A 13,435-nucleotide genomic window follows, 5' to 3' on the forward strand; every position below is an offset into this window, starting at 1 on the left:
ACATGAGTAATTCAATCCTTTAATTGCAACAGAATTCCACAAAAAAATACATATGCAAGGCTTCCCCACTTACGTGGTTTGTCAATAGAATATAAAATGAGGTCTTCCCAAAGTTCTCCATCATCTTGTTCCTTGGCAAATTCAATAGCTTTATCTACATCTTGCAGTTCTTCCATTATCATCTTCAAGGCACTGCGGCTATTACCCATTCTGCCTAGAAGGAAAAATAAGTAAAGAGATTATAAACACTAAGTGCTTATCAATGCTCAGTGCTTTAAGAAGCTCTTTCAATTGTGAATTTTATAAGTGTGAAGTTGACTCAAACTATTTTAACTAAGATCAAACCTAATCTAATCAGATGTAGGAAGGCAAATCCCAGGAAAATCAGTATAATCTGAACAAGTGCTTGGAGTACTTTGCTGGACTGGGACCTGGAGGCTTTCTCAAGGATGTTTTGGATCATATTACAGGTTCTGAACTGCAGCAACATCTAACATGAGGCAGAGTGTGTATATGTGCATACATGTAAACTATGACATGAAATACCCCCTTTAAGAGCCCACATGGGCACTTTTAATTTACGGTAAGTATAGCGCAGCTTATACCCGTGAAAAATAAGAGGAGGAGACAGGAAGAAGTAGTAGAAATGACGAACTATTCTTTAAATAAATTCATGAGTAAATCCTACTCTTCTCCCAAATGGTCCACAAAATATTCTTCTTACTAAACCAGAGATTGTTTAAAAAAATGCTTTCTATTCTGTTCATGACTACTACATAAAGATACATAGAAATCTTAGTCTTACAATGCCTCTCATTCAGAGGTAGAATCCTTGGCCAGTTGGAGGAGTTAATTTACAATTAATTTTATGAAAAAAAAAAAAAGAAGACAGAAGGCAACATAAGCAAATCTTCCATCTCAGCAATAGATAATATTAAGCTTCTGAGATGTATTCAGAATAAAAGCTTTGTTTTATCTCTCCTCTCTCTTCAAAACTCACGGTATTACTCTTCTCCTGGAGATTGTATCAAAAATACCTCCCCTTCCAACCTGTTCCCCATAGCATACCCAATTCTTCCAAAACCCCAGAAAAACACCAAGTCAGAAACACAGTAACACAATACATGCAGTTAAGACATCAAATTAATAACCCAGTGCTTTGTTTTATTTTCTAAATAATGTTATTTGGATGTACTGACTGCATATCAACTTTGTCTCAGGGAGAACATGTTAAACAATATTACACATTTTCACAGCATAAACTTTATTACAAGATTAAAAGTGTGTTGTCATTTATCACACTGAGCACTACTTACTCAGAAGATAGACTGTCTCTTCTACAAAGTTCCTTTGTTGGCAGATCTCAAGAGCCTTGAATTTAAGAGAAGAGAGGAGGGAAGAGAACACAGGAAACCATGTAACATGAAATTTTATTGATCTCAAATGTTGCAAGAGGCTTAAAGATATTTTTCCACCAAGTTACATTACTCATTTTGACAGAAACACAGCTCCCTAAATAAGCACTGTCACGCATTAATTTAGAAGAGAAACTCCATGACACTTTTTAAAATTCTTCTCCGAGACTGGGTAAATCTGGGGACAGGACTGGTAAAAACCAGCACAATTATCAAAACTACCAAACTGATTACCAGAAAGTTTTTAGTAACAGGAAATTGGCAGGGCTGGTATGCCATTAATGATGCCATGCCTTTTCCAAACTGGAAACAGAATTGGAAACAGAAAGTAAACTCAAGATTTGTAGCATTCCTGTGAAGATAACTGTTCACCAATAAAGACTTTTACACTTGGAAATCAAAACTATAAATGCATAGAATACAGCTACAACTAAAGATGGGGGTAGGAATTAACTTTTCCTCCACTCTCATTATTTCACATGGGTTACTATGAAGATTAGACATATGGACAATGAATTTTGGGGTAGGGGTAAGTGAACTACCAACGAGATACTTCAGTTGAATGAAGGTATGAATAATACTAATAAGTTATAAACACAGCTGACAGCTTTTTTTTCCTCTCCACTTCTAAGTTAAAACTACAAAGCACAAGGTATTCAGTAGTTCTAGATGCTGCACATTTCCTGACTGTCATGCTCCATCTAGAGGAAAACAGGGAACACTCCTCTTTCAGCTCATTTTATTTGCTAATCTGCACTTGAATAAAAGTGGTTTACTTCTAAAGAACAACAATTACTTCTTCCTGCTGGGTTTATAACTTCCTTAGAGCAATACTAAGAGTGATTTTTTCAAATAGAAATTGCTTTTAGCAATTTATACGCTGCAATGGAACCTGCTTAACAGGAACTGAAAATATTGGTAACTGGGAAATTCTTAGTCCCATTTTTATTTTCTTAGAACAAAGACTTGTACGTGGCAAAAAGCATTACTGTATGCAAGTGTGGTAAACAGTATAATTGTTGAATTAGTATTTCAGTAAATTCAACTAAGTTTTACATAGTGTTGGTATCTTTTCTCTCTTCCTTAGGTTCTTACATATTAATATTTTAACATTAAGGTTAGAATTACACTTTTTTTTCTAACATCTTTTTCTCTCACTCTGGTGATTACTGTACCACACCTTCCAGAAGTTCCTGGGTCTCTGACCTGTTCTTGCTTAGCAGCCCACAACTTCAGCAAAGCAGTGCCAGCAATGAGCTTGCATCAGTTTCACATAGCACTTTTTTGTACCATGCATCACTGAAGATGGGAGGCTGAATCTGCAGTAACTAAAACTAATTTGCATCAAAAGAAAAAAATTCAGGTAAGGTTTTATATATAAAACCATGGTCACACAAATAATACATAAGGCAAAAACTAAGAGAATCAAAAAGTTAAAAACAAGTAAGTCAATAATGCAGACAGAATTCTCTGGCTTGAAACCTTGTAGGTTTCACTGCCTAAAAAAAGATCATTGGGTCAATCTCATTTCAGATAAAGAAAGTTTCAACAAAGACCAAGTCTACAATCCCAAGAAAGTATGTTCCATTGTTTCCTGCAGTTGCACAGTAAGTTGACAGAAGCATTCGAAACAAGAGAGGTGTCAGGAACAGTACAGTTCTCTTTGGAATCTTAACCATGTAAAATGCAATATACAATATTACACTTAAAAACTACTCCACTGGTGTCATCATTATAGTTGCATACAGATAGGCATCCTATCACAAGATCAGGTTTGCTCAACCATTTATTAACAGCAACAAATACATATAACAAAATACTGACCCACCTGAAGAGGAAAACTTAGAATTTCCATTCTTTTCACTTTAATTCAAGCAGGGTAAAAAACCTCGAGACTAGCCTTACCTCTATGTATTTTTTAATTTGTCAAAAAAGAGCATGGAAGGAAAATACAAAAAAAGTATGAAAAAATAAGAAGGTGGAAACCTGGCACTCTGAAAAAGCCCAAGTCTATTGGTCAAAGTACAAAGACAAAATACTTTTAGCTCTGTTAGTTCAGTGACTGTTACATTGTGTATATTATTCAAAAGAAACTTATGACCTTAGAATATAAAGGTAGAAAAACTCCAGTTACAGCTACTGATTTTTCAAGATCTAATGCTGACAGCTCCTAGATTTGGCAAAATGACTGTTGATTTCTTACAACCACAACCTGCTGTTCAGTCAGGCCAGGCACTGATGAGTAGATATGCTGCAGGTATGCACTAAATTTGAATTCAGAACTTGTTCATTAAAAATACCCACTAATTCCTGCACTGAGAGCTGAGAGAGGAAAGTCTCAGCTGTCATCAGCTATGCAAACCAAACTTCTGCAGGTGATTGTCACAAACTCAAATGATCCCTCATTTTGGCAGTAGAGGGCAGTGTCAGACACAGTTAGAAATTCAACATCTACAAGCTACAGACCAGACATAACGTGTAACACTACAACACTACAAGATCAGACATAAAAATCGAGGACTGTGTTTAGATTCTGGGGGCTTACCTTCTCCAGTGGACAGTGTGTGCTGTCTCTGAGAAATGGTAGTAAGTTTGGTCGATCGTATTCAGCATAAAGGCTGATCTGTTTCTCATGATATCGTTGACCTTTATGGTGATCTCTTTTGAAAAGCTTGTGCAAATACTAGGAATCAGAAAAGAATCAGAACTCAAACCCACTTCTATAATATTATTAATAGAATCATAGAATTTCCTAAGTTGGAAGGAGATCATGGAAGTCCACCACCTGGCCCTGCATGTGACAGCCCCAAGAGTCACACCATGTGCCCGAGAGCATTGTTCAAATGTGCCCTGAACTCTGTCAGCTTGGTGCTGTGACCACTTCCCTGGGGAGCCTGTTCCAGTGCCCAACCACTCTATTGGCGAAGTTACTTTTACCACATGAAATATTTTAACCAAAGCATCTTGAAGTCTAGATACTGTGACAAAGCTCCTTCCTCTCTCTATGAGCACAGAAACCCCCTGAAAATAATTATGAGGGTCACTTTTATTCCAATGGAAGTAGGCTTCACACTTTCAAACCAGTGCATCCCTTCCGTAACTGACAGACAGTCAGTTGCCTTTGTAAAGCTCCTGGGCAGTGGGCTGCACACTTCATAGATCTGCTTCCCATAGTCACCTCCCTACCACATAAATCAGCTTTCCACCAAATCGATACCCTGAAGCCTATCTGTACACAGCAGCAAGTTAAATTTCCCTCCCTAATAGAGCCCAAGCCCATGGTTACACGTTATGTATTCCACTGACAACATGTTCAAAGCAAGGAGGTGCTTCTGGAATAGCAATGTGGAGCCACAGTCTTACAGTGATATTGTAATTCTGTAGAAACAAGAACAATCTTGCAGCTAATGGAAGTTACAATTCTAAAAAGACAAGTGGTTTGCTGTCTCTATAGATCACAAAACATATTTCAGAGCTGCACCCACCAACCAACTCCATTTTTGTGCAGGGAAAAAGGAATACAAGCAAGAAGTAACTGAGCATAGAATACAAGAGCCTGCAATGCGGTAAGAAGGACTTCATGGTATATTAACAAGCAAGCAGTATGTTATCAAATTCTCACAAGTACACATTTTAAAGGTATTTTACTATTGTAAAGATGTTATGGCCATGTTATAGAGTGAATCTGCAGAAGTAGCCGCTTTGACTGATGATTTATGACATTTCAGTGTCAGGTGCACTCTGACAAGATAAACACACCTGTAAAAGATATGTCCAGCAAAGAGTTTATTCAGCTCAACTTCAAATAACAGAATATAGAAATACTTACCACGTGCTGTAACTCAGGCCTGTTCTCTAATTCTTCAACAACTCTGTCAATCTGAAAGAAAACAAACCTGTGATAAACAGTACACTTACAGGACTGAAAGAAGGATAGGTAATCCAAGGTAGCATTGGACTGCCATGCCATGAACTTGTTATACTCACGGAAATTTTATCTTCATTATCCAAAAGCATGTCTACTGCTTTCTACAATAAAAAAAGAGAATTCAGTTAAGAAACAGGTACACATGTTTTCTCACATTCTATACAGTATTATGCTTATTCACTGATCACAGAATCAGCTGAGTCGGAGGGGATTCATAAGGATCATCGAGTCCAACTCCTGGCCCTGCACAGGACCATCACCAAAAGTCACACCATGTGCCACAAACTCTGTCAGGCTTAGTGTTGTGACCACTGCCCTGGGGAGCCTGTTCCAGCACCCAGTCACCCTCTGGGTGAAGAACCTCTTTCTAATATCCAACCTAAACCTCTCTTGACACAACTTCAGGCCATTCACCACAGAGATCAGTGTCTGCCCCTCTTCTTCCCCTCATGAGGAAGTTGTAGACTGCAATGAGGTCTCCCCTCACTCTCTTCTTCCCCAGGTTGAACAGACCAAGTGCCCTCAGCTACTCCTCATATGGCTTCCCCTCAAGGCCCTTCATCATCTTCACTGCCCTCCTCTGGACACTCTCTAATAGGTTAATATCTTTCCTATATTGCAGTGCCCAAAACTGCGCACAATATTCAAGGTGAAGTTGCCACAGTGCAGAGCAGAGCAGGACAATCCCCGTCCTTGACCAGCTGGCGATGCTGTGCCTGATGCCCCCCAGGACAGAGTTGGCCCTCCTGGTTGCCTGGGCACTGCTGACTTGTATTCAACTGGCCATCAACCACGATCCCAGCTCTCATGGCAACCTGTGACTTGGAGAGCTGCCGGGGTTTGGAAGTTGTTAACTCACTTGTCTACCATTGATTTCTGTGTTGCCATAGTTATTATATTGTCTCCTTGCATTGGCCAATCCCCTCTTAGGCCCAGCAGCCCTTATAAGCTGTGGGAAATTTGAATAAAGGGTCTTCTTCGCTGTTGGATTCTCTGTGTGCTGCGTGGTCTCTGTCTCCTGGCTTAAGAGCCTCCGCCGCCTGTCCCTGCCACGAGGGACGGGCGGCGGGGGGGGCATTCCAGCCCTGAAAGCCTTTGCGGAGTGGCCGGCAGTGACCCCCCAGAAACCCCTCGAACTGCAACAGAGAGCTGCATCTACCATTGGCAGGTCTGGCTGGCTGGAGGCCTCTGACACGGTTGGTACAGTGACTCCATCAGCTACAAGGGACTGAGTTTTACAGTGCATCAACACCATAACTGAGGAAGCTTAAACTAATACACTAATAAGACTGGCGCTAAAAGGATCTCTTTGCTCTTCCTTATCATCTACTGAGTCTGTTTTCTGCCTATATTGGCTGCCCTGGATGGTCAGAGAGGAGCCCTTCCTGCTCACCCTGCCTGTGTGACTTGCCATGTCACCCCCCCTGTTTACCTGCTCAAGCTCCCTGAGCCAATTGCTAAATCTGCCCCAATTGCTCTCGGCACTGCTTTCTGCTCACCAAGTTGGCTTCCGAGGGCTTCTGACTCCTCTTAGTTCATTTATTTTTAATCTGTTAAAATATCTCCAGTGGTAAGCAAATATAAAATCATTAAGATCACCATACCTCTGAGTCAAAATCCACAAGTGTCAGATGGATATTGCAGACCTACTCTTTCCAGCAACAGTAATTCAGAGAGCAGTTTGCATAACATCAGCATTCCTTCTCAGCACAGCATTACAGGAGAACACATCATGTATTCTTCCAGAATACTTCTCCTAAGTTTCCTCACTAATAGCAATCAATGATGTGCACTTATATTGCAGGTGATGTATGCTCATCGAGTCACTGGTTACAGAAAGCCACTGCCAAATGATGTTGAAATACTCTTTGTCCCACTGCAAAAGTGAACTGCAGGATGATAGCTATAGAAGAAACACACAACTCAACCTGCCGTACAACTGGATTCCTCTAAACTACCTGAACCCCAATATTGTAACATAAGCAAACAAGACCACATAAGCCAAGTGGCCACCAGGATTCTGGTTCTGCTTCCTCTTACAAGAGTAAACTTTTGCTTCACATTCAAAAAATACAAACCTACAGATTCCTGATATGATTTATTCTATTTAATTGAAAAGAGTTATAGTTTTTTTCCCCTCATACAGTTTAGAATGGGCACACTAATGATAATGGTACAGATGGTTCTGTATTTTAGCTACAGTGCTTAAACAACTACTACACTTAAAAAAGAGCAGATCTACTTGGTTATCTTCCCCAGGGATCATACCAAAACTCATTTGCTCAGATTTTATAGCCAGTTGGAAAGAAAGAAGACAGAATTCAGCACAAAATAAACACTTCCTGATTTTTGGAATTTAGGTTAACAACCTTGCAAACTTTCAAAAGCAGATTAATTGACTGTAGTGAAATAAAAGTGGGAAGTACATTCAGTATTTCCTATCTATTTTCTTGGCTTATCAAAAGCATTATTTGGTTAGAAATACAGAAAGAATATCATGGTGAAATGACACTCTGCGTGAAATGATATTCAATGTTGGGACTTGAGAATCACAACAATGACCTTGGATCTGGCACTCTTCTCACTGTGAGTGACAAATGGAAATGGAAAGGAAATACAAATGGAAATACAAAAGAAAAAATAATCCTTGGGTCAATTATTCTGCAGTCTAGGCAAACATACACTTCCTTACCTCAGAATGTATCCAGACATACCAAACACACTCTCTGCCTCAACACTACCTTTAACTCATTAATTTTTAATCTGTTAAAATATCTCCAGTGGAAAGTGAATATAAAATCATTAAGATCACCATACCTCTGAATCAAAATCCATGAGGAGAACAATTTTGTCTCTGATAGAACTGAAGAGATTGTGCTTGTGGATCAACTGGAAGACGTCTTTGTGTCTCAGAGTCAGGTAGATTTCTAGGGCTCTGCCATAGCGCTGGTCGTAAGTATACCTGATAAAACCAGGGTTATAATACCACGTGATTTCACATACCTAAGTGTAGGAAAATCACCTATGAGGGAAAATATAAACATACTCTAGTATGTAAAGCTTGCTAGGATAGAGTCCCTGTAACTCATTTTTATTAGAGGGAAATAAACACCAGGCAACATTAATTTCACCTCCATTTATATTGGCCACTGCATTTGTGTTCTGATCTGTGGTTTTCTGCATTTTCATTTTCCGTTTTCAAATCACAGGAGAAGCCACAAAAAGTCTAGCTTTTCAATTTTTGGATACCAATGGGAAATCTCTTCAGAGCTAAAACCCACTGTTCTCTAAATACTTTAGTAACATAGTAATAGAGAGTAGTTCTGCTTCCTTCAAAGAAGCAGTACAAAAAGAACTTAACATGGTGATTAGGTTGAGAAAATCAAAGAGCTTTACCCTGTAAAAAGTGGCCTAGAACCAGATCACTTTTGGCACATTTTCCAGTCACATATTTCCAGCCATGCAGTAACTACTTCTTAAATAGTGGGCAATAACTCCACCCTTTTATTTTCCTGTAGGTAATTCCAAAATGCACACTTCACAAAAGAGGTTTCCCTCTGACAGCATAAAGAGGAATGCTAGCTATTTACTTTGGAAAAAGGAGTAAGGAAATTCAATCTCACGCTTAACAATTTGCTTTCATACACAATGTGAACTTCATAAGAAAGGGTAAAAAATTGCTGCTGTGCAATCAGCAGAGTGGAGAAAAGCCAATACTCTGTAGACTGCAGCAAAGAAGATTTCTGTTAAGAGAGTTAAGCAAATATTGATAAACTACAGTACACTCTTTTAAGTGTACTTTTTGTAACAGGAATTTAAAATTGTACTCACAATTCTGCAAGTGTTCGTAGCAAAGTCCTGTTCTGTGGATCTTTCTTCAGGTGATCAACTACAGCTTGAACTATGATTGTGTTGTTGTACAGATCTCCAGGCCACTCTTTTATAAGGGTTGCAAACCCCTAAAAGTATAAGAGATTGTAACAGAAATAGAAAGAATGGCCTAAGGAACATTTCAAAACATCAAAGTTTCAGCTAAGCCTCTGAGATGATACCTGCTGTGCTTCACCTTTAAGCAAATTTTATGTGTTCACAGACATGCACAATGCAGAACACAGATTTTTCCTTCTTAGAGCAATGTTATTAAGATTCATGAAGCTGAGTTTCTTTCAGGTGCTGTAGGCTCTGTGCATCACCTCAGCCACTTACGCTAAAAATAACAATATCTATAATAAATAATTAATCTCACAGTATTTGCATGCTCTGAAGAACATTCTATTTATTCTCTTAAAAACAAAATCAAAATTCAACTTTTTAATATTTTCATTATTATGGAACTGTCCATTGATAATCTGTTTGAATACAACAGAGAATTTGCTGTCAGATTCTACATTACTGAGTGTGTTTGGCTAGGAATAACTGTTAAATGTAGACACATCAGGCTGCAGTACCTCGTAGTCACTCTCCAAAAACTCATGCAGGACCATTTCATAGATCAGAGGTTTCAAAACTGGATCCCGTCTTGGCAAGTAAGGACTAATTGCCTAATAGGAACAAAGAAAAGAAAGTGTCAGAAAGGGAATGACATGTAACATCTCAGTACACTGATAACAGAACAAAAAGAATTGTTGTTAAACAAAAATAACAAAGTTATGCACAAAACATGGCCCTTGGTATTCACTGGAAGCCTATATATCGTATTTTACTTTAGGATTACACACATTGGAATTGTATGTAATTACACACATTTGAATGTGTGAGATTACACACATTTGAAAGAATTTTCATTTGAAAGACAGGTGGCAAGATACTAGTTATGATAGGAGAATCAGCCATTGCCCCTAGAGAAGTCTGAATATTTACCACTAGTCAGTTAGAAAATAAAACCCATAAAAGACCTCAGAAGAAGAATGTTTTCAAAATCCATTTTGTCAAGTCTTGGCCTTGTAAAAAGGTATAAGGATTCATTAGTTGAAAAATGGGTACTTATGATTTATGACCTACTGTGGGATCACTACATTTTATGAAGAGTTATGTTTTGCCAGCTATTTTTATACCCAAATGAAAATTAATTTAAGAATATATCTCTCCATGAAAAGGGTGAAGGCATGTGATCTGTTACTCTATAGGAGGTGATAAGGAGTTGCATTCTGGCAGGCAGGAGATGAGAACCTGCCAGAACAAACCAGCTCATACCCCGGAATTTCTGCACATCATCTTATTAGCACTATTAGTCCATGCAAATAGAGGCCAAGATTATTACCACATTCCAAAATAAATCCTACTGCTACCAGCAGTGTGGGGACTTTGGGGTTTGTAGCTAAAGGATCAACACTGATGAAATTACTCCAAATACTCAGAGATGTTGTTAGTTGCCCACTATTGGCACATACCACAGTAACATTTTGTTACTGAAGTTGCTTGAACAAAGCAGGAGAAATAACATTGCACTACAGTTTTTTTTTCAGTTTTACAGACAGCAGTGACTATTCACAACAAATTCTCCTAGTATTTAAATCAAAACAATATCCTAAGTTACATATTTCACTAAAGGCTTCCATTTGTAGGTGAGAAAGGAAGTACAAGGAAAAGATCAATAAAAAATGACTTTGTAGAAATTAACAGTTCATTGCTTGCAGGAGACCTCTTCTCTCCATGTGCTGTTTGAGCTTGGCCAGTCTTTGAAATGTAGTGCTGCCAATATCAGCTCCCACCATCTGTCACAGAATTAAACAGTTAACTCACAGCACAGTCTTGCCAGCTGCCCTGGGGAATCATATTCCTGACTGCCTCAGAAAAAGTCTCTTCTGACCATAAAGAAAGCAAACTGGACATCAGCTGGAGACTCAAAGGCAGAGTAAAATCTCCCAATGGCTGTTTTCATTCCTACTTTCTACCTTCCTGTCACCTCCTAAATGAACAACCTCCCCCAACAGACTTGCAACACTTGGCTGTGGAGCTGTGGAGAGGTGCAGTTGCCTTGCTGTGTGGGGGCCAGGCTGCCTCAGGAAGGAAATCTCTCCTGTCCCAAGTCCCAGTGCTTTGAAGAAAAACCACAGCCACCTCCTGCAGTTTGGCCACCAGGCTCAGCAAAGACTAAGAAAAGCATACAAGGTATTTTTAAGCCTTGGCACAAACGTGAACTAAGACCCAAGCTGGAGGTTACAAATTCTTCCATTTTTTTTTTTTTAAGCTGCAGTTAAGGAGCAAGATCAGACAAAAAAGCTGTGCAATCAGAATGCCCTTGTTCAACTCTTGAACCATGTGCTGAAAATCACTTTAAATAAAAAAGGGATATTATACACAGAAATATTTTCTTCCTTTGTTTCTTCTTAGGAGCTGCTTACAGAGTTTACTTCAGTAGGTATAAGGATGAGTTATACAAGAAAGCCCATGTAAAAGTGGACATGAAATAGCCTAAACCAGCTCACCAATAAACCCAAACCACAATTATTGATTCCTCAAAGGGTATCTATGAGATGAAAGGGACTGTCTGGCTAGTGCTGCTCTCTGCTATGCCCACTAGAGTCAGGTGAAGTCTTTCAAGTGCCCTCTAGCCAATGTTTTGGTCGTGAAAGCACTGCTGTTGCTAACTGATCATCCTGAACCTCTGCTGAAAGTCACTGCTGTCGCAGTGCCAACAGAATGGAGCATATCCCTCATGCCACAACAGCCAACAGTCACAGAGTTTGGCATCTTCTTTGAATCCATTCACCTTCCTCAGCTGTTTGAGCTGAGACATTGTATTTTATACTGAAGTGACTTGAGCGCAAGCACCTAACTCCCTCAAGCTACCACAGCTGGAGGAGAGGAACAGATCATTGTAAGGCTCTAAAATCTTGAAACTGCCATAACAAGGTTTGCTAGAGGATATTCACTGAAGACATGAGAGGTGTCAAGATACCAAAATGCAACCTTTAGCAGCCAAACAGGACCGTTTAGTACAGAACACTCAAAAATGCCCTAAAGCCACATGCAAACAAACAAGACACCCCACAGACTTTGACAGTGGGGTATCACTAATCCCTCTGCAGGAAGGAAAGTTTAAACCTTTAGTTTAACTATCACCTTAGCTATTGGCAAATCACGCTAGATTGGAAATGCCATATTTCAGGCAACTACATATTTTAATATGCAGTGCAAATTCTTTTAAGAAAATTCCATTTTGAAATAAACTCTGTCTCTAAATCTCCACTAGTCTTCTCATCAGGGCTTAAAGCCATTATAGGCCAGCTACAATATGGTGTGTAATACCTGCTGGTTAGGTAAATAGCTAAAAATTCCAAGAAACACACAAGTGATCCCAAGTGTTACAAGAACCCCTTCAATTAGATCTGGCTTAAGTTAGTTCATAGTTCATCCTTTATGAGACTCATATATCTTTAGGATTTTGGGAAAAGTTATATGGGATTGAAATAGTACAATAACACAGGCATTTTCTAGAACTGCAACTTGATGCTGAATAATGTAATCTTTTCTTTTTCTAAGTTTGAGAATTCTTGGGCCTAAGCCCTAAAAAGGAAAAAAAGAAATTCTAAAGGTTGAAAACAATCAACTGTTTAGAAAGTCAGTAACTGAGCAGAGATGTTTTTCAGTAAACCTGCAAATATTTTTATATTTTGCAGTCGGCTGGATGACATAAGGAGTGACAAGAGAAACATCCCTTCCAGACACTTGAATCTAAAAAAACCCCAAAAGGACAAAGAAGCAGTGTATCAAAATTTCACCTGTACCTGAACTTGGCTCCTTTATTGGACTGAAATAAAGAAACAAAAACATGGGATTTCATCTTCTAAGGCGGCAAAGAATGCACCAAACCACTAATAAGTCATACAGAAGGCAAGGCTGTTCTTGCACTGGAGTGGCTCTAAAACAGAAGTCAGACATTTCTGAAATTCATAATGCTGAAACACTTTTGGTCTTTGAACAGAATTAAATAGCTCAAAGCCAGCAAGGGACTGCGTGCTGTGAGATCTTAATAATATGTCCTTTTTGGCTCATTGAGTTTGAATAGGAAGACATAAAATTCCGAAGTAAATGTACACGTGCTATCAAAGGGAGTGTGCATAATGTTTTCTACTGGTTTAGCAGTGAC

At 38.9% G+C, this 13,435-nt stretch overlaps 1 protein-coding gene across 4 annotated transcripts in view; it reads right to left on the reverse strand.

Moving 5' to 3' along the window:
- The window catches only part of VPS41 (VPS41 subunit of HOPS complex), a 104,721-nt gene that overhangs the window by 10,558 nt on the left and 80,728 nt on the right, over positions 1 to 13,435 (reverse strand). For all 4 annotated transcript variants that reach the window (XM_018075582.1, XM_008921311.2, XM_018075583.1 and 1 more), the window contains 8 exons: positions 9,792 to 9,884; positions 9,175 to 9,302; positions 8,161 to 8,305; positions 5,403 to 5,444; positions 5,245 to 5,295; positions 3,961 to 4,098; positions 1,317 to 1,371; positions 74 to 214 (listed from right to left, as the gene is read on the reverse strand). In XM_018075582.1, the coding sequence (XP_017931071.1) occupies positions 74 to 214; positions 1,317 to 1,371; positions 3,961 to 4,098; positions 5,245 to 5,295; positions 5,403 to 5,444; positions 8,161 to 8,305; positions 9,175 to 9,302; positions 9,792 to 9,884 (793 nt within the window). The remainder of the gene's footprint in view (positions 1 to 73; positions 215 to 1,316; positions 1,372 to 3,960; positions 4,099 to 5,244; positions 5,296 to 5,402; positions 5,445 to 8,160; positions 8,306 to 9,174; positions 9,303 to 9,791; positions 9,885 to 13,435) is intronic.

Source organism: Manacus vitellinus, unplaced genomic scaffold, assembly GCF_001715985.3.
Source record: "Manacus vitellinus isolate BGI_N305 unplaced genomic scaffold, ASM171598v3 scaffold_3_pilon, whole genome shotgun sequence".
NCBI lineage: Eukaryota > Metazoa > Chordata > Aves > Passeriformes > Pipridae > Manacus > Manacus vitellinus.